The 27,859-nt window shown below is 41.2% G+C and overlaps 1 protein-coding gene across 1 annotated transcript in view; it reads left to right on the forward strand.

Moving 5' to 3' along the window:
• Positions 1–27,082, forward strand: part of LOC137656679 (tripartite motif-containing protein 59-like) — a 50,085-nt gene extending 23,003 nt beyond the window's left edge. The window contains exons 2-4 of the mRNA XM_068390866.1: positions 7,430–8,195; positions 14,003–14,161; positions 26,484–27,082. Coding sequence (XP_068246967.1) covers positions 7,434–8,195; positions 14,003–14,161; positions 26,484–26,993 — 1,431 coding nt within the window. The 5' untranslated portion in view covers positions 7,430–7,433 and the 3' untranslated portion in view covers positions 26,994–27,082. The remainder of the gene's footprint in view (positions 1–7,429; positions 8,196–14,002; positions 14,162–26,483) is intronic.
• The last annotated feature ends 777 nt before the right edge of the window (positions 27,083–27,859 follow it).

Genomic DNA, 27,859 nt, shown 5'->3' on the forward strand with positions numbered 1-27,859 from the left:
TGCGGCTTCTTTCGTGTCCGGGGTCCTCAAGAAGCGGGATCACCTTTGCTCCTTCTTGTCAGCTAGAGTCACCCCATGTCAAAAGTCGGAGCTTATGTTTGCTCCGCTCTCGAAGTGTCTCTTCCCTGAAGAGTTGATCAAGGAGATTGCTGCCTCCTTGATCCAGAAAGACACCCATGACCTGGTGGCGTCATCCGCACGCAAAGCCACCCCTTTGCCCTCCGTGCCTAGACCCAGAATGGACACTCCAGCGTCAAGGTTCATTCCGCCCTTTCGTGGCAGAGCCTCCAGCAGAGGAGGTGCTCGTGCCGGAAGTCAATGTGGGAGCAAGAAGAAGGGTTCCAAGTCCTCTAGAGGCAGAGTCTGACTGCCACCTTCTTCAGACAGCAGTGGGAGCCAGGCTCAAGAACTACTGGCAGGCCTGGGAGAACAGGGGCGCAGACGCACAGTCTGTGAAGTTACTCAGGGAGGGGTACAAGATTCCATTTTTGCGCAAGCCCCCTCTAGCAACAACTCCCATCGACCTCTCTCCCAGGTACAGAGAGGAGGACAAGAGACTAGCTTTACAGCAAGAGGTGTCTCTCTTACTACAAAAGGGAGCGGTAGTCATAGTCCGGGACCATCAATCCCCGGGCTTCTACAACCGCCTCTTCTTAGTGCCGAAGAAGACAGGAGGGTGGAGACCGGTGCTAGACGTCAGTGCTCTGAATGTCTTTGTCACAAAGCAGACGTTCACCATGGAGACGACAGAGTCGGTTCTAGCATCGGTCAGGAAGGAAGACTGGATGGTCTCGTTAGACCTAAAGGACGCTTACTTTCACGTCCCCATCCACCCAGATTCCCAACCTTTTCTAAGGTTCGTTTTCGGAAAGGTTGTATACCAGTTCCAAGCCCTGTGCTTTGGCCTAAGCACGGCACCTCTAGTTTTTACCAAACTGATGAGGAATATTGCCAAATTCCTGCATTTAGCAAACATCAGAGCCTCCCTCTATTTGGACGACTGGCTTTTAAGAGCTGCGTCAAGTCGTCGCTGTCTGGAGAATCTACAGTGGACTCTGGATCTGACCAAGGAATTGGGTCTCCTGGTCAATATAGAAAAGTCCCAACTCGTCCCATCCCAAACTATAGTATACCTAGGAATGGAGATTCAGAGTCAAGCTTTTCGGGCTTTTCCGTCGGCCCCCAGAATCAGTCAAGCCCAAGAATGCATACAGTCCATGCTGAAGAAGGACCGATGTTCAGTCAGACAGTGGATGAGTCTGATAGGGACGCTTTCATCACTGGACCAGTTCATCGCGTTAGGGAGACTCCACCTCCGCCCCCTTCAATTTCACTTAGCTGCTCACTGGAGAAAGGACAAGACGCTAGAAGCGGTCTCGGTTCCTATTTCCGAGAAGATGAAGTCGTCACTGACTTGGTGGAAGAACAACATTCTCCTCAGGGAGGGTCTGCCACTGGCTGTTCAGACCCCCGACCACCTTCTCTTCTCGGACGCATCGGACACGGGCTGGGGTGCGACATTGGACGGTCGGGAATGCTCGGGCACGTGGAATGCGGATCAAAGCGAGTTGCACATCAACTGCAAGGAGCTACTGGTAGTTCATCTGGCCTTGAGAAGCTTCAAGTCCCTCCTTCTAGGCAAGGTGGTGGAGGTGAACTCCGACAACACCACAGCCTTGGCGTACATCTCCAAGCAAGGAGGGACTCATTCGATAACGTTGTACGAGATCGCAAGGGACCTCTTCACCTGGTCAAGAGATCGAAACATATCCCTAGTAACGAGGTTCATTCAAGGCGACATGAATGTCATGGCAGACCGCCTCAGCCGGAAGGGTCAAATCATCCCAACAGAGTGGACCCTTCACAAGAATGTATGCAACAGACTATGGGCCTTGTGGGGCCAGCCCACCATAGATCTGTTCGCAACCTCGATGACCAAGAGGCTCCCAATTTATTGTTCTCCGATTCCGGACCCAGCAGCAGTTCACATAGATGCCTTTCTTCTGGATTGGTCCCATCTAGACCTTTATGCGTTCCCCCCGTTCAAGATTGTCAACAGAGTACTGCAGAAGTTCGCCTCTCACGAAGGGACAAGGTTGACGTTGGTTGCTCCCCTCTGGCCCGCGAGAGAATGGTTCACCGAGGTACTGCAATGGCTAGTAGACGTTCCCAGAACACTTCCTCTAAGAGTGGACCTTCTGCGTCAGCCGCATGTAAAGAAGGTACACCCAAGCCTCCACGCTCTTCGTCTGACTGCCTTCAGACTATCGAAAGACTCTCGAGAGCTAGAGGCTTTTCGAAGGAGGCAGCCAGAGCGATTGCTAGAGCTAGGAGGACATCCACTCTCAAAGTCTACCAGTCGAAGTGGGAAGTCTTCCGAAGCTGGTGCAAGTCTAAATCAGTATCCTCAACCAGTACCTCTGTAACTCAGATAGCTGACTTCCTTTTATACCTAAGGAAGGAAAGATCCCTTTCAGCTCCCACGATCAAGGGTTACAGAAGCATGTTGGCAGCAGTCTTCCGTCACAGAGGCTTAGATCTTTCCAACAACAAAGATCTACAGGACCTCCTTAAGTCTTTTGAGACCTCGAAGGAGCGTCGGTTGGCCACACCAGGTTGGAACTTAGACGTGGTACTAAGATTCCTTATGTCAGCAAGGTTCGAACCACTTCAATCAGCCTCTTTTAAAGATCTCACTTTGAAAACTCTTTTCCTCGTCTGCTTAGCAACAGCTAAAAGAGTCAGTGAGATACACGCCTTCAGCAGGAACATTGGATTTACATCTGAAACGGCTACATGTTCCTTACAGCTTGGTTTTTTAGCCAAAAACGAACTTCCTTCTCGTCCTTGGCCCAAATCGTTCGATATTCCAAGCCTTGCTAATTTGGTTGGAAATGAACAAGAAAGAGTACTATGCCCGGTAAGAGCTCTTAAGTACTATTTGAGACGTACTAAGCCATTACGTGGACAATCAGATGCTTTATTGTGCGCCATTAAGAAACCTTCTTTACCAATGTCGAAGAATGCAGTTTCTTATTATATCAGACTTTTGATTCGAGAAGCTCATTCCCATCTGAATGAGGAGGACCATGCTTTACTGAAGGTAAGGACACGTGAAGTTAGAGCTGTCGCAACTTCAGTGGCCTTCAAACAAAACAGATCTCTGCAGAGTGTAATGGATGCAACCTATTGGAGAAGCAAGTCAGTGTTCGCATCATTTTACCTTAAAGATGTCCAGTCTCTTTACGAGAACTGCTACACCCTGGGACCATTCGTAGCAGCGAGTGCAGTAGTGGGTGAGGGCTCAACCACTACATTCCCCTAATCCCATAACCTTTTTAATCTTTCTCTTGAAATGCTTTTTATTGTTGTTTTTGGGTTGTCCGGAAGGCTAAGAAGCCTTTCGCATCCTGGTTGATTTGGCGGGTGGTCAAATTCTTTCTTGAGAAGCGCCTAGATTAGAGGTTTTGATGAGGTCCTTTAGTATGGGTTGCAACCCTTCATACTTCAGCTCCTAGGAGTCGCTCAGCATCCTATGAGGATCGCGAGGCTCAGTAAGGAAGACGTACTTAAAAAAGGCAGAGTAATTGTTCAAGTCGACTTCCTTACCAGGTACTTATTAATTTTATGTTTGTTATTTTGAATAACTGCTAAAATGAAATACGAAATACTTAGCTCTTAATGTTAACATATATGCTGGTCTCTACCCACCCCCCTGGGTGTGAATCAGCTATATGATCACCAGGTAAGTTTAATATTGGAAAATGTTATTTTCATTAGTAAAATAAATTTTTGAATATACTTACCCGGTGATCATAAATTAAAGGACCCACCCTTCCTCCCCAATAGAGACCCAGTGGGCCGAGGAGAAAATTGGTTCTGTGTTGACATGGAGTACTTGAGTACCTGCTCGACAGATGGCGCTGTTGATGTACACCCCCACCTGTATAGCGATCGCTGGCGTATTTCGTCCTTAGGTTTTTCTGTCGGGCAGCAGAGCTGACAGCTATATGATCACCGGGTAAGTATATTCAAAAATTTATTTTACTAATGAAAATAACATTTTACCTAACGATAAAAACCTTTAGCTATTTATACAAACTTTCCCGCCAGCCCTATCCCCCTTGAAGTCCTACCTCCAAGCAAAGTGAGCTAAATCACCAATGTGTGAGCGGGAGCGCTAGCAAGCCACCCCCCCCCCACCCCCGCTAACTAGCGGAATAGGTGGTTAACCCCCTTTAAAATTTTAATGGCTCATCCTTTCAGCTTCACTAAAAGTAATAATCCCTAATAAATAGCTAAAGGTGTGTATTGATAGGAAAAGTACAAATTATCTCCAAATTTGTCTTATAACATCCTGTTTGGCAGTTTTGTGGTCCCACACAACTTTCCTCACTAATTTCTTCCTATCAGCTTGCCAGGAATTAATAAGCTTGTTACAGTTGCATCGAATATATTATACTTGCTGTATTGATAGGTTTGTAAATACAAAAGGTCCCCAACTTACAAACATTCGGAGATACAATCACAAATCTGACTAAAAATAACAAAGATATAAATCCATCCATCCATATACCAAAGGCACTTCCCCCAATTTTGGGGGGTAGCCGACATCAACAAGAACAAAACAAAAAAGGGGACCTCTACTCTCTATGTTCCTCCAGCCTAACCAGGGACTCAGCCGAGTTCAGCTGGTACTGCTAGGGTGCCACAGCCCAACCTCCCACATTTCCACCACAGCTGAAGCTTCATACTGCTGAGTCCCCTACTGCTGCTACCTCCGCGGTCATCTAAGGCACCGGAGGAAGCAGCAGGGCCTACCGGAACTGCGTCACAATCGCTCGCCATTCATTCCTATTTCTAGCACGCTCTCTTGCCTCTCTCACATCTATCCTCCTATCACCCAGAGCTTTCTTCACACCATCCATCCACCCAAACCTTGGCCTTCCTCTTGTACTTCTCCCATCAACTCTTGCATTCATCACCTTCTTTAGCAGACAGCCATTCTCCATTCTCTCAACATGGCCAAACCACCTCAACACATTCATATCCACTCTAGCCGCTAACTCATTTCTTACACCCGTTCTCACCCTCACCACCTCGTTTCTGACCCTATCTACTCGAGATACACCAGCCATACTCCTCAGACACTTCATCTCAAACACATTCAATTTCTGTCTCTCCATCACTTTCATTCCCCACAACTCTGATCCATACATCACAGTTGGTACAATCACTTTCTCATATAGAACTCTCTTCACATTCATGCCCAACCCTCTATTTTTTACTACTCCCTTAACTGCCCCCAACACTTTGCAACCTTCATTCACTCTCTGATGTACATCTGCTTCCACTCCACCATTTGCTGCAACAACAGACCCCAAGTACTTAAACTGATCCACCTCCTCAAGTAACTCTCCATTCAACATGACATTCAACCTTGCACCACCTTCCCTTCTCGTACATCTCATAACCTTACTCTTACCCACATTAACTCTCAACTTCCTTCTCTCACACACCCTTCCAAATTCTGTCACTAGTCGGTCAAGCTTCTCTTCTGTGTCTGCTACCAGTACAGTATCATCCGCAAACAACAACTGATTTACCTCCCATTCATGATCATTCTCGTCTACCAGTTTTAATCCTCGTCCAAGCACTCGAGCATTCACCTCTCTCACCACTCCATCAACATACAAGTTAAACAACCACGGCGACATCACACATCCCTGTCTCAGCCCCACTCTCACCGGAAACCAATCGCTCACTTCATTTCCTATTCTAACACATGCTTTACTACCTTTGTAGAAACTTTTCACTGCTTGCAACAACCTTCCACCAACTCCATATAACCTCATCACATTCCACATTGCTTCCCTATCAACTCTATCATATGCTTTCTCCAGATCCATAAACGCAACATACACCTCCTTACCTTTTGCTAAATATTTCTCGCATATCTGCCTAACTGTAAAAATCTGATTCATACAACCCCTACCTCTTCTAAAACCCCCCTGTACTTCCCAGATTGCATTCTCTGTTTTATCCTTAATCCTATTAATCAGTACTCTACCATACACTTTTCCAACTACACTCAACAAACTAATACCTCTTGAATTACAACACTCATGCACATCTCCCTTACCCTTATATAGTGGTACAATACATGCACAGACCCAATCTACTGGTACCATTGACAAAACAAAACACACATTAAACAATCTCACCAACCATTCAATTACAGTCACACCCCCTTCCTTCAACATCTCAGCTTTCACACCATCCATACCAGATGCTTTTCCTACTCTCGTTTCATCTAGTGCTCTCCTCACTTCCTCTATTGTAATCTCTCTCTCATTCTCATCTCCCATCACTGGCACCTCAACACCTGGAACAGCAATAATCTCTGCCTCCCTATCATCCTCAACATTCAGCAAACTTTCAAAATATTCCGCCCACCTTTTCCTTGCCTCCTCTCCTTTTAACAACCTTCCATTTCCATCTTTCACTGTCTCTTCAATTCTTGTGCCGGCCTTTCTTACTCTCTTCACTTCTTTCCAAAACTTCTTCTTATTCTCTTCATATGACTGACCCAGTCCCTGACCCCACCTCAGGTCAGCTGCCCTCTTTGCCTCACGTACCTTGCGCTTTACTTCCACCTTTTTCTCTCTATATTTTTCATACTTCTCTATACTATTACTCTGCTGCCATTCTTCAAAAGCCCTCTTTTTCTCTTCCACTTTTACCTTCACTCCTTCATTCCACCATTCACTGCCCTTCCTCATGCTGCCTCCAACAACCTTCTTGCCACATACATCACTTGCAATCCCAACAAAATTTTCTTTTGCTAACTTCCACTCCTCTAAATTACCAGTTTCTCTTACTCTCACCTCGTCATATGCCATTTTCAACCTTTCCTGATATTTACTTTTTACCCCAGGTTTTATTAGCTCTTCAACCCTCACTAGCTCCCTTTTACATCCACCTACTCTATTCCTCCACTCTTTTGCTACAACCAATTTTCCTTCCACCAAAAAATGATCAGACATACCGTTAGCCATACCCCTAAACACGTGCACGTCTTTCAATCTTCCAAACATTCTTTTAGTTATCAACACATAATCCATATAAATACTGTAATAAAATAATACAGTATATCATTTAATACAGTGAGCAAAATGACATTTGTGATTACCTGATATCTATTTCATATGAAATCTGACTATTTTTTTACTTTTATAGCTGGAAATCATAGGCATTGATATTCAGGTTAGGCCTACTTTAGGCCAAAATCTCAAAAAGAAATTATTTTTTTTTTCTCTTTTTTTTTTTTTTTTTGTGTGTGTGTGTGTGTGTGTGTGTGTAACTTGAGGACCTTCTGTAGATGTTTGTGATAATAAGAACAATATAATTATTAACCTTTAAATTTCAGAATCATGAACATCGATGAAGAGGAACCCAATTGCAACATTTGCTTTGAGCCTTATGATGATGACGAGCACAGTCCACGAACGCTTAGATGCGGCCACACGCTTTGCACGCCTTGTATAGAGATGCTTGTGAAGAAGAGTCTGCCCGACCGTGTTTGCCCAGAGTGTCGCAAGTCCTTGAAGATTTCAAATGCTAGTCATCTTCCCATCTCCTACACCATACTGCGATTATCCCGAGCGCTGGCAAAATCTAAGACTGGCACTGAAGTACAAGTACAGGTCTTGGATAGCAATACATGCATGGTTCATGGAGCCCCTACTATATCGTGGTGTCCTCTGTCTGATAAGTGGCACTGTTTTAAATGTGTCCACAAAGATGATTGTAGTAATTTGTTGTCCGTACCTGAAGCATTTCTTCACATAAAGCAGAATCATACCCAAGCTGTAGAGTCTAAGTTGACAGAAGCCACTAACATGACAGAGGCTTTAAAGAAAGAGAAGGAAACTCTAAGAAAAGAAATCATAGCATCTGAAAGGAGAATAGCGGAAATAGAGGAGAGACTCGAAAAGATTAGTGAATGGACATCACAGTTGGAGAGTGATGAAGCAACTTTAGTGGAAGCTGCCACAATGGTGCGTGTCACAAAATCACTTGGTCGTTTGAAAAGGGACATTGCAAATTTTGATGCTTGGCTCGAACGATCCAAGCCGTCCGTCAAGAGCAAACGTACACCAATGGTAGTTCTCTCGCAGCCTGTCGACATTGAGGTAAATATTTTCAAGGAATGCTAGCATTTTACTCAAGTTTATTTGCTCCTACATAGATACAAACCTTTGTCCGTTAATAGGAGTATTATTTCAGCAAAGCTGGAAACTGCTGTTAAAATTTATAATAAGGTGTTGGTAGTTATAGGTGGGTGGCGGTGAAGCCCACCCCCATCAGCTCACTGAGTAGCCAATTTGACGTCATCCATCAAGATATACTGACATACTCTCGCTGTGACTAATTTTTGCAAATCCTTTTTCTCTTTCTTTCATCTTTGATAGGTTGGTTTTGACAATGGAGAAACCCCTTTTGGGCATACGTTCCTGGCTATAGGTGTGGAACGTTTTTGAGCGAGAGCTCAGTTGTTCCCCATTCAATGTGCCCTTCTTGCAGAGGCCATGATTTCTATTAACGTGCTTTTTTTCCCATTTTGTTTGGGGTAAGCATCGTTCCCTTCTTTTGAAGAACTTTACTTTGGCTTTTGGGGTAGACCGTGGTCCCAATCGGTTGCCCTGCCTGAAATTGCTTAGACCCCTGTAGCGTATGTTCTGTGTTGTACCAGTCAGCAGCATCCTTCCTCCCAGCAGCGAAGAGTCCTAACGCGGTTAGGTCGACAGTTGGAGACGTGTGAAGTGTTTTATGTTTATGGAAGGTGTTGGATTGGCTTTGTTTTTGTGTGTATTAGTCTGTAACTCCTATTTGCTATAAGCAAACCTATCTGCCCTGCAAAGAATGTAAATCATGGCCATCATCACAGTAGCTTGAGTACACCAAGATAATGAAAAAGAAGCCTGAGATACTTCTCCGAGGTCTTCTTGCAGTCAAAGAGTTCATTTAAACCCCTCTCTCCTTCCTTTGGTACTCTGTCTTCCGAACCCTCTTCAGTGGAGGGGTATGGAAACAGACGGCGTCCTTGAATTAACCTTGGCACAACCTCCAAGGGAGTTGGTTCTACACACTTTCCTTAGAGAGGTGGGTGGTTCTAAGCTGGGTTGTTGTGAGCCTGACAATTTTTCAGATAATGTCCTGACGAGAGATGACACCTTAAGGATATTGTAGCCTTCTTTAGGATTGGAAGCTTATGTTAGCTTTAGCAACTGGTAGACCTAAAGCTTCATTTCCTGCTAACCCTTCTCCTGCACCCCCTTCAGAGGAGAAGGCCAATGTAACCCCCTCAGGTCTGCCAGAGATCTCGTAAGGTACAGTTTATGACAGAACCTCACCTTCCACATTTACCTCACCAGCAGGTCAAGGAGCATTTGTAACGGGTAAGAGTAGGAAGTGACTTTGGCCTCCCTCCCCACCTTGTCCGATGCCAGAGACCTCATCTACAAATGCAAATAATTGACACCTCACTGAGGCTAAGAGGAGCAGAAACCTGCAGTACTCTTCAAGGGGACCTGCCTTCCCAGGGAAAGTTCTCTCACCCTCCTCCTCCACAGATTGTCCTTCTAGACCATTTCAGTCCAGGACAAGAGATTTGTAGGTGTGAGAACCCTTGCTGGCTCACTGTCACCTCTTAGCCTGCATGAGTCTGTTAATTCTTCGTACAAGAGCGTGTTCTCCTAGAGGAACCTTTGATTGCACTATTATGCGCCCAGATTTTGATGTGCTCCCCATTGAGTTCACACTCGTCGTATCTAGAGATTGCTGGATCGCGCTCAAGTGCATCCTTCTTAGTAGTCATATGCACTCATGGATTCTTTAATTTTTAGCGGTCAGGCACTGATAGGCTTGCACCCACATATGTTTGCTAATTAGCTCTTACGAATTCTTGCCTGTAAGTGGAGGCAAGTGCATGCAGCTGTTAGCGAGCACACAGTTTCTTAGAATATTACAGGCCTTTCATTGACACACCTTTTAGCTTTAAACATGCATCCAAACTTTTGGAGACATAGTCTACCTTCTTGAAAGTGTAGGCCTTAATAAGGCACATCAGCAGCCTGGGAGAGGCTACAAGAACACAAGTAAAAGGAAGGAAAACATCCATTGCCGGGATCTTCGGAGCACCGCAGGATTTGGAACTGGTCAAAGAGGCTCTAGATACAGTACGTAGTGCCAATGATCAGGTCTCTGTACGGAGTAATTCTCTCCAGGCCAGTAGGTCTAATAAGATTCTATCTCCTACACTTTCTAGACAGGAGAATCCCCCATTGACCCAGCTGTCACAACTTTGATGCTAGGCATGGCTGTAGATATATTGGGAGGCAACCATCAATAATTTCTGCCTCAGTCTTCTGAGTCTTTGAACATGGAAACCAGAGAAATGGTTAGCCCTCTAAACAACCTCTTGGTTGGACCACTGGTCTGGAACATTGGCATAATTTGCTTCTTAGGATCTCTCGATTCCTGAAACCCAGAAGAAATTCACTGACCATTGAAATCAGGAGCAAAGGCAGTTGCCTACTCATCTCACCAGTCTGCAAACCAGTGGAACCTCTAGGTGCTAAAGATTAAGGATGCCACGGTGGCAAAATTTGCAAGACATAGGGCAAAGAGAATCCTTATCACTAAGAAATTTTTAAACCAACTGGAATTGGGCACTCTTTCCTCCTGAGAAAGTTTAATCAACATTGGAAAAGTGGTGGAAGAATAGTTAGGACTCCCTTTTCCACCTTGCAGTCTCTTAAGTATTCTGGCAGAGAGCGGTAACCCCGTTGAAATAGCCTATGAGAAAGGCTCCGACACCTAGAGGCAGGTTGCCTTCCCCAATACCATCCTCCTCTAGGAGACCTAGATATCCTTGCCTTTTCGTCCCCAATTTAGTAAATCTAGAAGGGGAAGAGGCAGGAGAAGAGCAAGAGGACATAAGGAAGGCAGTCCTCTCCCTCCATTGCCACATGTTGGGGTATGCTTGTCGAGCCAGTGGATAAGCAGACAATACCAATGAACAGGCCTGGATGGTTGCCACCTCGCATTCATTAGGTCTCATCCTCCCTTCACTTGGACATCGATGAGGTCTTATACTTACAATTAGTTCTCAGAGAGATGCATCATCTTGCAAAAAGAGGTGCAAAAGATGCTAGAAAAGAGTGCGCTCTTTGTTGGAAGGGGAATCTGTTGCCTAACCCCCGTGATAACTAATGCTGACTGTAATATTTGTATACCCATTTCTCTGATGAGCATACATTCAAACTACATATCCTTTCGGATATAGGTTCTTTTGTGACTGCTTACCTTTCTTCTGGTAGGGACCTAGCCTAACACGTATGACATCTCCATGCTCAAGTAGTTAGGAGGTTGACAGGTATCTTCACTTTCGCTCCTCCTCAGGACTGAAGGGCATTAGCATATCCCAGGTTAGTAACCAGCCAGTTAGGTTATGAAATTCAAGTTACATTGCCTGCCTTATTACATTAGAAGTCCAAGGTTAATGGACAGTTTGGCTTGCTCCACCTGTTGTGTGGGGGTGGGGGGGGGGGGGGGGCGCACCTGCCTGCCACTAACAGCCAACTGTGTTAGCTTCTTTAAAAGTATAACGACTGTTCCACCTTCGCTGAAGGCCTAATCCCATTGAAGGACTCGGATTTTTATACAGTGAAGAAAATACTAATTACATTACTTTAAAAGTTTGTGATGTTTGTAGATATTCAGGAAGCTTTCTAAGTAGACCAAACCAAAGGGATTCTATTTGCTTTTGAATTGCTCATAAGGATATCCGATTTATCCAGTTATCTGTGTTTGAAAGTTTAAATTATTTTGCTGGAAATGTCAAATGTGTTTTGTAATCAAAGGTTCATTACAATGCTCTTTCACCCCCCCCCCTCCTCCTTGCAATGCTTTCATTTCCTTTTATTATATCCTGTTCCCTTTTAAATTTTTTTCTTCACTTTTAACATGCTCCTACCTTAACCTCTAACCTGTTTAATTTCTAACCTTGTTTAAAAACAGTACAGTATCTTTAAATCAGTCTTGAAGTAATATAGAAATATGAATCAGTGTTTGAATTTTATTATCAACTTTCAACTTATTAATATTATTACAAGCTAAGCTACAACCCTAGTTGGAAAAGCAGGATGCTATAAGTCCAAGGGCCCTAACAGGGAAAAATAGCCCATTGAGAAAAGGAAATGAGGAAATGAACTATATGAGAAGTAATGAACAATTAAAATAAAAGATAAAGAACAGTAAAAACATTGAAATAGATCTTCTATATAAACTATAAAAAGAGACTTAAGTCAGCCTATTCAGCATAAAGACATTTGCTGCAAGTTTCAACTTTTGAAGTACAACCGATTCAATCTCTCTAGTTCTGCAATCAGTTCCCAATTGCAAAGGGCAATGTTATTTAAATTTCATAAATCGATCTGTACTATCATTACCACTACCTTGAGCAAATTAAGAAATAAAGAACATGTCTTAACAACCAATGCAGGTTAAGATGTTAGCAAATTTTACTAAATGCCAGTTCTAAATTTAAGAATTGAATGGATTAACTAAATATCAAAATGCATTTCATACCCTTTCAAATATTGATTATTTTATCATACATAAGAGTGTTTACACTTCTTTTGACATCTATCCTTAGTATTTTGGAACTTGTGGGCTCAAAGTGAACAGAATGAGACCTTTATTATTAATAATTTATTATTATTTGTTATTATGATTATTATTATTTTTTTTTCTTCTTCATACCTTTAGAATTCATTGCCAGTAGATTACAGTGTGTAACTTTGTTGCTATCTATCTATCTACCTTGGCACTTCCCCCAATTTTTGGGGGGTAGCTAACATAAAAAAAAAAAGCAAAAGGGGGATATTTTCTGTTCCTCTTTGCTTGAAGAGGAACTCGGCTGAGTTTGGTTGGTACTACTAGGGTGCCACATTCCACCCTCCCCCATCTTCCACCACAAATGAAGCTTCATATGCTAGCTCTTCTACTCCCGCTACATCAGCGGTCACCATAAGGTGACCCAAGATAGCAGAAGGGCTTAACTTTGTTGCACTGTATTTAGAACTGTTAATGTACACAAAATATCACTGTGCTATTTACAGCAAGAATACTTGCAAAAGAACTGGCCCTAGATTGTGTTTAGACACAAACAGGGGCTTTTTATAATGCAAATAACTGAATAGGTGGAAACACACAGTATAGTGGGGCGGGTATGATGGGCCAGTTACCTAGGAAATGAGGAACTGTAGCTTAGGGGTCTAGACAAGCTAACGTGTGTTGAATACAGATGGTCCTCAACTTACAAACTTGATTAGTTCCAAGAAGCTGTTTGTAAGTCCAACTTTGTTAAATTTTGGCCAAGGGCAGGCTAACCTGAATTTCATGCCTATGATTTCCGGGTACGAAAGTCAGCAAGTCGTCAGGTTTTATATGAAATGAATATCAGGTTATTACAAATGCTGTTTTGTTACTGTATTAAATGGCGAATTGAGAAGTATTGAACTAAAAGCTCAAGATAGAGATGACTGGCTAAATCTAAGCGATGCCCTTTGCATCAATAGGCATAGGAGGAAATGATGATGATTGTTTTATTACAACATTTATTTAGGTTATCTGTTATTTTCCATTGGATTTGTGATTGTATCTGGGAAAGTTTTCAAGTTGAGGACCTTCTGTACTCTTCAGCATCTATTATGCCTTGTGCACTTGTTGGATTAAATCATTACTGTATATGGAAAAGAAAAACTTTATTTGTATTGGACATGTCTTCCCCCTCTTCATCCAAACTTTTTTTCCCCCTTTAGTGTGTGATGTTATCAGTGAGCATTATATCAGTGATATTTTCCCTATTATGGCAATCCAAGGTTTAATTAAAAAGGCATTTATATATTTTTTCAACTTATTATATTTTGAACAGGGACTCAGGAAGCAGTTACACATCACGCAGGCTTTATATGCCGTTCACGAGTCTGAGAGTTTTGATAAAAGGTACGCCAGGTTGTGGTTGGATGATGGGCGCTTGCTGATGGGTACACTCAGTGATTTACCTCCTCCAAATGGAACGTTGATGGTTCCGGTAAGTGTTTTTTCTTTTTGTTTTTTTATTATTATTTTATCATCTTCGTTCCTATGTGTAATATAAACTGTAGACCTTCAGTAGGGTTATAACTTCAGTGAAGCTGGAACGGCTTTTGAATTTTCAACAAGGTAAACCATAGTTAATAAAAAGTCCTCAACTTACAAACTTAATAGGTTCCAAGAACGGATTTTGAAGCGAAGCGAAAAGTCTATTTTTGGGTGAGATGGCCATGTCGTCCTGATGGAAGGTTCCTTTAGGTAGCTTTCTAAGGGATATTTGGCTACAGTGATGTTCCCAGAGAATTGACCACACGTCTCCAGAATTCTAACTCCTGGCGCAAATATCCTTAAAATTTCTCTTAAGGATATCGCATAAGATCAGGGGACGTATATCTTGATACGACACATGGCCATCTTCACCCCGAATAGCGCTCATTCCTTGTAGCATTGAGCATGGTGCTACAGATATAGTAGTTTTGGGAGGGATCTTGCCTAAGCCTTTTCTATGGAAAAGGAGGGCGGGTCCATCAGGACGACATGGCCATCTCACCCAAAATAGATTTTTCGCTTCGCTTCAAAATCCGTTTTTTTGGGCTCAAGCCATGTCGTCCTGATGGAAGTTTACCAGAGAATTACTAGAAAGTACTGTATCTGGATTTTTATGAGTGCCTTGACCTTGGGACAATTTTTATATGGTCATACAGACCATTGAGAAATATGACGATACCGTTATACGTCATTACCACTAATCATGGAACAATGTTAGGGCTTCCTGCCCCCTGCAGGGAAGTGTCGTGCTAAACAGTAAAAAAAGTCTCAAGGTTTATATATATTGTAGGAACAAATATAAGTATCAATCAGAACTATTTGTTTCATTTATTCCAATAATATAAGGTTTACTTAGGAAATTAAGTAAAGAACTCTGGCTACCTTTATTGTGCTATTTGCGGGGCGAAATAAGACGCAATTACACTTATTTGGGCTCAGGCCATGTCGTCTTGATGGAAGGTTCCTATAGGTAGCTTTCTAAGGGATATTTGGCTACAGTGATATTCCCAGAGAATTGACCTTAGGTCTCCAGAATTCTAACTCCTGGCGCGTATATCCTTAAAATTTCTCTTGAGGATATCGCATAATATCAGGGGATGTATATCTTGATACGACACTGAAATCTTCACCCCAAATAGCGTGTGGAGATTTAAGGGTAATACCTCATTCCTTTTGAGTACCGCCATAGGCGACAACCCTATCTTGGTCTTGCCATAGAGTAGACACTCCGGCTTGACTAGGCTAGTGTTTTATGTCTCTTACCCTTGCCGGCGGATAGCCCGGCTTTGGTTTTCGACAGAACCTCAGAGTATTCAGTCTTTTTGCCGGCGGCCAAGCAGCAGGGTGAGTAGTCACTCCCCTGCCGGCAAAGGAGGCTATGCCTCTCTAGGCCGCACTTGAAGTGGTTGTATGATGCCGCCACCTTCTCCTCTGCGGTCTAGAAGATTAGTCCTGTTTCGGCAGACCCTAGGCTGAAGAACAGATATTCTTCTGCCGCCTAGGATGGCGCTGATACAGTATTGAAACGAAGTTTCTCCCCTGTTTGGAAGTGGGGGCAATCCTGCCGCCGCCTCCTAACACTGTTTCGGCAGACCCTAGGCTGAAGAATAGATATTCTTCTGCTGCCTAGGATGGCGCCGATACTGAAACAGATTTTCCCTTGTGTGGTAGGGGCGGCAACCTTGCCGCCTTCTTCCACACTTAATACAGGACCCTTTCCCTGCCCCTCCCTGTCCTTTAGCGATGGCCTAGCCGTCACAACCCTGTGGCCGTCATCCTACAATCTCACCGCTTGCCAGGTAGGTTGTGGTGCCGGCCGGGCTCCTACATAAGCAGCTGTATAGTCACTCAGTCTTTCCCTTATGGACGCAAGGCTCCGGGAGAGGTTGTGCCGGCTGTGACGGGTGCTGGTGGGAGACCCCTTTACTGTCGAGTGTTCTTCAGTCCTCTCTTGGATTGCCTTCCACATCCCCGAAGCCGGCAGTGACCGGCAACGGTTGTTGTGGTTGGATGGAGGCTTGAATGTTACATTCTCCCCTTCCATTTGAACCCTCATTCCGGAGGAAGGCAGTAAGATTAAGTACTTACACCCTTATTTATTATTAATAAACATTTGATAAGGTAGCCCTTCACTCCATGCTTTCTCTCTCTGTCAGCTAGGGCCGCCAGGTACTAATCCAGCCGGCGCATTGCCGTCAGTTACTGCCGGCTGGGCCGGTGCCGCCAGGTACTAACCAGCAGGAGTTATGCCAGTTGCCGACTGAACTACAGTATATGATTATACAGTAGCCAGTATATTTGCAGCATAGATTATACTGCAGACAGAAAACTATAGTATATATTGTACAGTAGTTATTTTCCAACATACTCTGTGTATCCTTGCACAGTCTATTGTTGAGACCAATCCTATATCGAAAGAAAAGATTTCTTTCAATACACTGATAGCTAATCAGTTAACAATTTACCCCACAATATTAAAGACCTTAAGGGGACCGTCCGCCATGTCCGCCATTTTTTTTTCTAATGATCCAAATTACACCATTTTTATATATGTTTTAGACATATATAATACCTTCAAAAAATTTCAAGTCATATGATCAAAAATGTTTTGGATTTATTAGCAAAAATCATGATTTAAAAAAAAAATTTAGGTACATTTTTCCCCACTACTATAATACCAATTGTATTGAAACTTATACCATAAAAACTACTCTATCAACCGAACAATTCTGTCAAACAGAATTTTGATTTTCCTTTCTGTTTTTCTTTTATGAATTTTAATTTTTTTTTTCCTCGTTTAGACGGAAAATAATCGTGAAAAAAAATATAAAAAGAAAATCAAAATTTTGTCTGACAGAATTGTGGGATTTTTATTCTTCTTTTCAATGATATCTTTCTCTCTAATATCAAACAACAAATAAGTGAGAAAAATGTACCTAAGTGTGAATAAGTATGTTTTTGAGTTATGAGCTCCCAAAGACTTGCAACAAATTTTCACTTCTTTTCTTAAAGAAATGAAGATAACATTGCTATGATAACTTTTATTGTTTGTTTTTACATAAATGCACCCTAAACGAGGTATTTGAACCCTCGGTATACTATTCCTATGTTACGAGTTGCCAGCAATCTCTCATTGTTGCCAGTGTTTTAGTTAGCAGGTTTCAGCTTTGTACTCTTATTCATGTTTCCCTCTTTCTTGGTTCTTTTTTCTTGTTCTCCACTTACTTTTTGTTCTTTCTATCACCTTATGTAATATTGGCATTGCTATAAAGTTCCAGAGGACGTTGTGAAAGCACAATCTACATACGAACTTCAAGTAAATAAACACATGCATTATAATTTCTATATGTCTTTGGAAGCTTTGCTGATGTTCTCATAGCTGGTAGTTTTCATTTAGCTACCCTCTACCAATGCCTTTCATTTCTGCCAGAAGTACGATATATCATATATCGAAACATAAGAGTAAGAGAGAGAGAGAGAGAGAGAGAGAGAGAGAGAGAGAGAGAGAGAGAGAGAGAGAGATCATGAATTTAATTTTGGAGGGATAGCATTTGATTGTTATACTGTTGATGGCTGTTCAATTTGAGAGAGAGAGAGAGAGAGAGAGAGAGAGGAGAGAGAGAGAGAGAGAGAGAGAGAGCTCAACCATTATTTGATTCTAAGAGAGTTCAACATTGGTTTCAACATTGGTATTATAGAATTTGTATAAATGGCAGTTTTAAATAATTTGAGAGAGAGAGAGAGAGAGAGAGAGAGAGAGAGAGAGAGAGAGAGAGAGAGAGAGAGAGAGAGAGAGAGAGAGAGAGAGAGAGAGAGAGAGAGAGAGAGCTCAACCATTATTTGATTCTAAGAGAGTTCAACATTGGTTTCAACATTGGTATTATAGAATTGTATAAATGGCAGTTTTAAATAATTAGAGAGAGAGAGAGAGAGAGAGAGAGAGAGAGAGAGAGAGAGAGAGAGAGAGAGAGAGAGCTCAACCATTATTTGATTCTAAGAGAGTTCAACATTGGTATTATAGAATTTGTATAAATGGCAGTTTTAAATAATTTGAGAGAGAGAGAGAGAGAGAGAGAGAGAGAGAGAGAGAGAGAGAGAGAGAGAGAGAGAGAGAGAGAGAGAGCTCAACCATTATTTGATTCTTAGAGAGTTCAACATTGGTTTCAACATTGGTATTATAGAATTTGTATAAATGGCAGTTTTAAATAATTTGAGAGAGAGAGAGAGAGAGAGAGAGAGAGAGAGAGAGAGAGAGAGAGAGAGAGAGAGAGAGAGAGAGCTCAACCATTATTTGATTCTAAGAGAGTTCAACATTGGTTTCAACATTGGTATTATAGAATTGTATAAATGGCAGTTTTAAATAATTTGAGAGAGAGAGAGAGAGAGAGAGAGAGAGAGAGAGAGCTCAACCATTATTTGATTCTAAGAGAGTTCAACATTGGTTTCAACATTGGTATTATAGAATTTGTATAAATGGCAGTTTTAAATAATTTGAGAGAGAGAGAGAGATGCAAAAATAAACATAACTACGATTCTGTCAAACTCAATTATGCAGACGACAGTAAGGATGACGTCATAATTTAAAGACCGCTATATCATCATTGTTTGGAAAAATGATAGACTATTTGTTCTTTTTATGACCTTAGGTAACATTGGTATTGCTATAAAGTTTCCGAGGATGTTATGAAAGCACAATCTACATACGAACTTCAAGAAAGAGAGAGAGAGAATTATAGTATTTGTATAAATGGCAGTTTTAGATAATTCGAGAGAGAGAGAGAGAGAGAGAGCTACGATTCTGTCAAACTCAGTCAGGTAGACGACGCAGTAAGGATGACGTCATCATTTAAAGACCGCTATATCTTCATTGCTTGGAAAAATGATTGACTATTTGTTCTTTCTGGGCTCCGACCCGTGTCGGCAAGTGAAATGCTCCTTTAGCACCATTTCTAAGGTATATAACTGCTATATATTACCAGAGAAAAAATTGCATGGGAATGCCAGGTTGAACCCAGCTCGGTCACCTGTATAAGGTGTCGATATAATACTGGGGCGCGATAAATCACAACCAGAGGCCTCGCACCATTTAGATGTCTCCTGTCAAAATCCCCGAACAGCGAGGCGCCGTTCAACCTCGTACTACTACTAACCAACTCACGCCAGTGACGTCACTCCTTTTTTAGCACGCAGTTTGATAACAATACTTTGTGTTGTGTGTAAATTCCGCTGTTTTTCTCTGGATTTACCTCAAGATGTCCGACTCCACTGTCACTACATCTAAGTAAAGTACCAGGGCTATGAGTTTTGAGATTTTGGAGGGAGCCTTGTCCGGTTTGGTTTATATTATTCAGTTTTTATTCACGACCTTGCTGGGTCTCCCTCGGTACTGGCTCTTTCCTCTCTCTCGTTCGTTCTAACGATTGTCAATTAGTCCTCCATACTGATTGTTTCTCGTTGTGAACTTTATGGATCTCCACGGTTCACACACCGTATCAATTTTATATTGTCCTGTTTTATGATAAGTTATTTCATATTCCTGTGCATATATTGGAGGTTGGCATGCCTTTTTTATGACCTTGGGTAACATTGGCCTTGCTATAAAGTTCCCGAGGACGTTGTGAAAACAATCTACATACGAACTTTAAGTAAACATTCGCATGCATTATAACTTCTGTAAGTGTTTGGAAACTCTGGCTTCTGTTCTCTTCATATCCTCAGTTCTTCCAACACTCCACCCCCTTACTGGAAGAATATACCCTAGAACTATTGAGCAAACGGGTAATAAGGAGGGCAAAGTCCATCAAATTCCAGGGAAGGCTGTTTTGTGTTCCCAAGAAGGACTCGGACAAACCCAGAGTCATCATTCTGGACTTGTCGCCACTCAAGATAAAGAAGACTGATACCGACCTTACTACGATCACTTCTCAAGCCATGGTCGAAGGCCAAGAACCTAAGAGGACTGTGCCCTTGCAACCACCTCTACCATCGGTGACCATCCACACGGATGCCTCGACCGAAGGATGGGGAGGTCACTCCCATCAAAGGAAAGTCCAAGGGACCTGATCTTCTCTGCTCAAGACCTTTTGCATCAACATTTTGGAGGCCATGGTAGTCCTTTTGTCATTGAAGAAACTCTCCCCTCGCAGATCACCCCACATCAGGCTGATCCTGGACAGCGAAGTGATAATGAGATGTGTGAACCGTCAAGGCTCGAGATCTCCCCAGATCAACCAAGTGATATTGGCCATCTTCCGTCTGGCGGAAAAGAAGAGATGGCGTTTATCAGCAGTTCCCCTTCAAGGGTTCCGCAATGCGACAGCGGACGCTCTATCAAGGCTCAAGCCGATAGAGTCAGAATGGTCCCTAGACGCAGACTCATTCTCCTTCATCTTACATCAAGTCCCGGAACTGCAGATCGACCTCTTCGCGACGAGCGACAACAAGAAACTACCTCGATATGTAGCCCCGTACGAGGACCCTCTAGCAGAGGCGACGGACGCCATGTCCCTTGACTGGAACGAATGGAACCAGATTTACCTGTTCCCTCTGACCAATCTCCAAATGAAGCTCCTCAACAGGCTGAGATCCTTTCGAGGAACGGCAGCTCTAGTGGCTCCCAAGTGGCCAAAGAGCAACTGGTTCCCTCTGGTAATGGAACTGAAGCTGAGACTGGTCCCTCTACCGGACCCAGCACCATCTCAACAGGTACAGAAGTCGACTGTCTTCGCTTCATAACAGAGAACCCAAAACCTTCATCTCATGATTTTCTCTCCTTAGCGGTTAAGAAAAGATTTGGGATCTCAAAAGGCAGTATAGACTTCTTTGAAGAATACAAGTCCAAGTCAACCAGAAGACAAAATGAATCGTCTTGGGAAAAGTGGGTTGCTTTCGTCAAAGCAAGAGGACCGAAAGAAATCTCAATGGACTTTTGTCTGTCCTTCTTTATCCACTTTCATACACAAAGTCTGGCAGCCAACACAATAACTACGTGTAAGTCGTCTCTGACTAGACCTCTGCTACATGCCTTCCAAGTGGACCTGTCTAACGAAATCTTTAACAAGATCCGTAAGGCATGTGCTAGACTCAGGCCTTCAGCTCTCCCGAAGCCCGTTTCATGGTCCTTGGACAAGGTCCTACGCTATGCTTCAACAGTGAACAATGAAGATTGCTCTCTTAAGGATTTGACTCAAAAAGTCATTTTTCTGTTCGCTATAGCCTCGGTGGCTAGAGTTAGTGAAATAGTGGCCCTATCCAGAGACGAGGGCCATATTCAGTTCACAAAAGCGGGAGAACTGAATCTTTTTCCTGATCCAACCTTTCTCGCTAAGAATGAGCTACCCACTAAGAGATGGGGTCCCTGGAGAATCTGCCCTCTGAAGGAAGATGTCTCTCTGTGTCCAGTAGACTGTCTAAAGGTTTATCTTCGAAGAACTTCAGACTTCAGGGGAGGACAGCTCTTTAAAGGAGAAACTTCAGGATCAAACTTATCCCTAAAACAGCTGAGGGCAAAGCTCACCTACTTTATTCGCAGAGCGGATCCTGACAGTACACCCGCAGGTCACGATCCAAGGAAATTTGCTTTATCTCTGAACTTTTTTCAGTATATGGACTTCGAGCGTCTTCGCTTGTACACTGGATGGAAATCATCCAGTGTCTTCTATAAACATTATGCAAAACAGGTGCATGAGTTGAAGCATTTTGTGGTGGCAGCAGATAGTGTATTAAAACCTGTCTTCTAGTACTGCGATGTACAGTGAATATATTGGGACTATCAAATACTGGATAAAGGTGTTGACACCTTCCAGTGCAATATTTTAAGTGAGTCACCCTGGTGACACTAAAGACTGTTCAAATTATTTGAGGTGGAGAATTATACAGATAACACTTGTGCTGTGTGTACTTTACACAGTGTTGATAATATCCAACATTATAGAAAACTATTAGAAAATTTTATTAAATTTTCAAATTCAATTGTGGCACTAATCATTTCTTCCCTTTCAGGTGGAAACAAAATTTTCTGTATTATGTTGCCTTATGTATATTTCTTTTTATATATATTAACATATATTACACATGTTACTTTATATTTGATAATTTATTGTGAATAAATGCCTATTGATGTGTAATTGCGTCTTATTTTGCCCTACAATTGATACAAATAAAGTATAGCCAGAGTTTTCTTATCTAATTACCTAAGTAAAACTTCATATTATTGTATGTTTGGACAATAAATATAGCTGATACTTTTGCTCCAACACGATATACAAACAGTGAGACTCCTGTATATCTAGTTGATGCTGTGTTCCAACACAATATACAAACAGTGAGACTCTTGTATATCTAGCTGATGCTATGTTCCAGAACAATATACAAACTGTGAGACACTTTTATATCTAGCTGATGCTATGTTCCAGAACAATATACAAACTGTGAGATTCTTGTATACTGTATCTAGTTTATGTTGTGCTCCAACACAATATACAAGCCGTGAGACTCTTGTATATATAGTTAATGCTATGTTCGTTCATACAATATATGCAAACCTTGAGACCCTTTTCCTACTGTCTAGTATGACTCTTCCCTGTAGGGGCCAGGAAGCATTAACATTGTCTATGATTAGTGGTAATGACGTATAACGGTAACGTCATACTGTATGTCTCAATGGCCTGGATGACCATACGAAAATTTGTCCCAAGGTTACGGCACATATGAAAATCCACAGATACAGTACTTTCTAGTAATTCTCTGGTAAACTTCCATGAGGACGACATGGCCTGAGCCCAAAAAACGGATTTTGATCGAAGCGAAAAATCTATTTTTGGGAAAGATAGCTATGTCGTCCTGATGGACCCATCCTCCTTTTCTATAGAAAAGGCCTTGGCAGGATCCCTCCCGAAAATACAGTACTTTATCTGTAGCACCATGCTCAATGCTACAAGGAATAAGCGCCATTTTGGATACTCGTAATAGTACAGGAGGAAGGATAACCTTGATAATGGCTCCCCTTCTGTTTTCGCCATTCTTCCTCCTCGAAACGAAAACGCTATTCGGGGTGAAGGTTGCTATATGTCGTATCAAGATATACGTCCCCTGATATTATCCGATATCCTTAAGAGAAATTTTAAGGATATTTGCGCCAAGAGTTAGAATTCTGGAGACCTAAAGGTCAATTCTCTGGGAATATCACTGTAGCCAAATATCCCCTAGAAAGCTACCTATAGGAAACTTCCATCAGGACGACATGGCTATCTCACCCAAAAATAGATTTTTCGCTTTGCTCAAAATCTGTTATATAACACCAGTACGCCCAATGACACAATAAATTGAAATCACCTTTAACGTCTTCCGTAACATTTCAACATACTATACACGATATATGCTGTATTTAAACTTACACACTTTGGAGAGGACACACTTTTGCTCTTACAGGACAGGCTGTTTCTCTTCTGTCCTATGCATTCCTAGGAGCACATATGTATTGACTTAATTATTCTAAATCCTTCTAAATGATTATTCTCGTCGCTTGGGGGCCAGCGCCTAGCGACGGCAAAGTTACCAACTATTTAAAAATTCCAGGGAATGAACCTTGCTTGCAAGGCAACTCTTTCTCAGCAGCTATTCCCACCCCGGTACTCAAACCTTAAAAGAAAAAAAAAATCTAACGCTTGGGTTTTCGAGAACCTTCCAAAACACGTGGCAAATATGAAAATTGCGTATCCTCTCACAACATGATGCAATACCTCATGAAAACAAAAAAAGAATTACATAAGCCCTCGATCATACCTCGTAGGGTTCTTGCTGCGTACTTAATCGAGATTACGTAAGACTTCGTAACAAAATACGTAAAATAAAAAATTAATTCTTATAAATAAAACTTAAATTTACATATACTGACTTGAATGAAGAATACAATGAAATTAATGACAAAAGTCTTACGTAATTTACATGCAAGACTTATACTTATATGAGAGGAACTCATCTTATGAGCTGGCTATTCACCTCTTAAATAGACATATGAAATACATAAATAAAATATTTACTCTACGCTATATAGAGAGAGGTCCCCTTTTGTGTTTCATTTGTTTGATGTCGGCTACCCCCCAAAATTGGGGGAAGTGCCTTGGTATATATATATATATATATATATATATATATATATATATATATATATATATATATATATAGACCTAAAGAGCAATAAATGCTTATACACAATCAAATGGTGAGGATAAGTCTATTCCAAGTTTTTTATTATGTACCATGTATCTAAAAGAAAAAAAAAACGCTAATTTAGTTGGCTTGTTTTTATTTGTATTGGCAAGGGCACAAAATATGTACGTTATAATGTTGAAATGTCTGGAAAGAAAAACCTATCATTTGTTTACTCTGAACAAGTTTCTGAGTTTATCGTTATGTACTACTTTAGTCCTATCCGGATCCTGCTTATGTTCTGATTTATGGAAATGTATATTTCAATGTAAATCCCTATCCTTATCAGCATTTTCATATCTGTCAGAATAATCATTACTTTTTTTATTTTTCAAAGTAATGGGTATCACCTGTGAATAACGCTAAATTCAGAACAAATAGCTTATGCTCCCTGGACAAGGCCATTGCATCAGCGACGGAGGGCTTCAAATCATATATTGACAGTACAACAGTTGGTGTTGCACTGAGGGCATGACTGCAGGTACCCCCATACACGTGCAAACTGGCCGTCAGTTCAAGAGAATGGACGGCTAGATTTTCAACATTAGCTTCTGTTCATCTGATCCTCTTTCCGGCCTGCCTTCAATTCAAAATAACCCTAGACACACTCAAACTAGCCTGAACAAACCGGTTAAATATGGTTTCTTCAGTCGACCTGTTGGGGGACTTTAGAAAGTCCCAGTTGCAATTAAAGTGACCACTCAGTGAGCATGGGGGGGGTGGGGGGCGGGTCGTTCCCTGCATGCAACAGGTAACCACCAGCCAACTACCGACACCTCTTTGTAAAATTTCAATTGCTGTATTCCAGCATAAAATTTTAACTAGTATTCCAACATAAAATTTTAATTGCTGTATTCCAGCATAAAATTTTAACTAGTATTCCAACATAAAATTTTAATTGCTGTATTCCAACATGAAATTTTAACACTAGTATTCCAACAATAAAATTTTAATTGCTGTATTCCAGCATGAAATTTTAACACTAGTATTCCAACAATAAAATTTTAATTGCTGTATTCCAGCATGAAATTTTAACACTAGTATTCCAACAATAAAATTTTAATTGCTGTATTCCAGCATGAAATTTTAACACTAGTATTCCAACAATAAAATTTTAATTGCTGTATTCCAGCATGAAATTTTAACACTAGTATTCCAACATAAAATTTCAATTGCCGTATTCCAGCATAGAATTTTAACTAGTATTCCAACATAAAATTTTAATTGCTGTATTCCAGCATGAAATTTTAACTGTAGTATTCCAACATAAAATTTTAATTGCTGTATTCCAGCATGAAATTTTAACACTAGTATTCCAACATAAAATTTTAATTGCTGTATTCCAGCATGAAATTTTAACTAGTATTCCAACATAAGATTTTAATTGCTGTATTCCAGCTTTGCTGACATTGTACTCTATGTAAAGGAGTCAGGTTTGTTTAGTTAGGAAAATTATGAATCATCTCCAAATTAATCGTTTTCTAACGTCTTCAAGACTTATAAGATTGAATCTGTCTTCCTAATTAATTACTCAGGTTGAGGTAAAGTAATGGGTGAATGTTGAAGCTTTTTCAATTATAAATCCATTACTTTAACAAATGATTGTTCTTTCTAATTGATGCATACTTAAAGTAGAAAATGGGACTACTTTATTCCTTTTTTTTAATATATACAGCTGCTACACTTTAGGGTAATGTTGATTATAACACTTGGTTTGTATATAAAAGTGTCTTTATTAAACACAAAGTTAGTTGGATAGGTAAAGATAGGAAATGTTATTATGTATATTCCTAGAAAGGAAATGATAAATGTAATATGCCAAAGTTTTCCTTTGATTTTGAAACTTTCAGGAGACAGATCCATCCTTTTTTTTCTCTGGGCTAGGCGAAAGATTAGGTTTCCCATCCAAGAGAGAAAGTTTAAGTTTCTAGTAATTTATTTTGAAAACTAGTTATATATCAGTACTGTATATAGTATTAAAGCTATTCTTATATATTTTAGATTTTGTCTGCATTTGTTGGGCCCTTTTAACTAATATACATATACTGTATGTTGTGTTTTAGTTTGAGATGATAAATGGAGCAGTCGAGAGAACTCGACCACAGGCATTTTTCGATATCACATGCGAGGACGTCTACCAGGGACGCGTCTACTTCTCACTGTACGGGATGACTCCTCGGGCTAAGCGGTTCTTAAAATTATGCACGGGAGAAACTGGTGCATCTTACAAGTACTCAAGATTAATGGAATTTGAAGAAGACAATCATAGATTTGTAAGAGGAGGTATGGTTGGTGAGGGTGTAGAGGATTTTGACCCTATAGTTGATGATATAACAGACAGAGGATTTTATCAGAAGAAATTGGAGGCAGGTCTCCTGACTGGGTGGAAAAGTGGGGATGAACAGTGGGCCTTATTTGACGTTGTTCTAGAATGCAAACCTGGTTTTGAAGATGATTACACTTTTGGGAAAGTGCTACATGGCCTGAATTTACTAAAGGGAATCTGTGAGTACAGTCAAAACAAGAAAGTAGTAGAAATACAGGATTGTGGAATAGTGGTAAATGCATTGTGAAGCAAAAGATTGTTGATAAATGTTGTTTATTTTGTTTCGCATGTGTATGAGCCAGTAGAGGATTTTTTGATTAAATTTTTGTTTTTATAGCTCTTCGAGTTTCAGATCCCATGTCACTATTTTTGGTGCATTGATTGTTTCATATCGAATACACTAGCATAGGTATTAGAACCGTACTGTTATGTTTTAATTGCCTGGTACAGTTCTTAAAAAAAATTTATTTTATTTTTTACTGCATCTGATGAAGTTAATGGAAAAAATTATCTCCATTAAGAGTTACTAGAAAGGAGATTTAGAGACAGGAATCCTCTGACAATGATATAAGAATAGTTACCTTTACCTAATAATGTCCATCTGGCACGTCTCCTCAGATTTGCTATACAAAACATAATCAAATAGGAAGTTTCCTTCTGATGGAACCTGGTAAATTTCTTGAAGTTTATCAAGTTTATTTTAGATGTGAGGGCTGGAGTCCCAACTCACCTGATTATGCTTCTTTTCTTCCCAATGTTATTAAATTTGTGTCACTCCAATCCAGTGCAGTATAGGACTGAAGCTTGTTAATGTTGTTTGGGGGAAATGTTCATGAGTCAGTGTTTATGGATCTGGAAGGGTGTGCCGCACATGTAGCCAATTCATGTTTTCCCTTGGTATTAACCCTCATGAATTTTGCCTTTTCTGGGTAATTTCATAAATTTTCTCTCCTTTTCCGAGGTAGAGAATCTTTTAAAAGAACAACTTCAACAGGAATAGTAAGGTTAACACCTCCCCTCACTCTGGAGAGCTCATTGGTCACTGTCCCATGAGTCTTAATTTTTCCAGTCTCCACTTGCAGGATGGTTTGGAGAGAGACTTTAGGTTTGTTA

This window comes from Palaemon carinicauda, chromosome 17, assembly GCF_036898095.1.
Source record: "Palaemon carinicauda isolate YSFRI2023 chromosome 17, ASM3689809v2, whole genome shotgun sequence".
NCBI classification, from domain to species: Eukaryota; Metazoa; Arthropoda; class Malacostraca; order Decapoda; family Palaemonidae; genus Palaemon; species Palaemon carinicauda.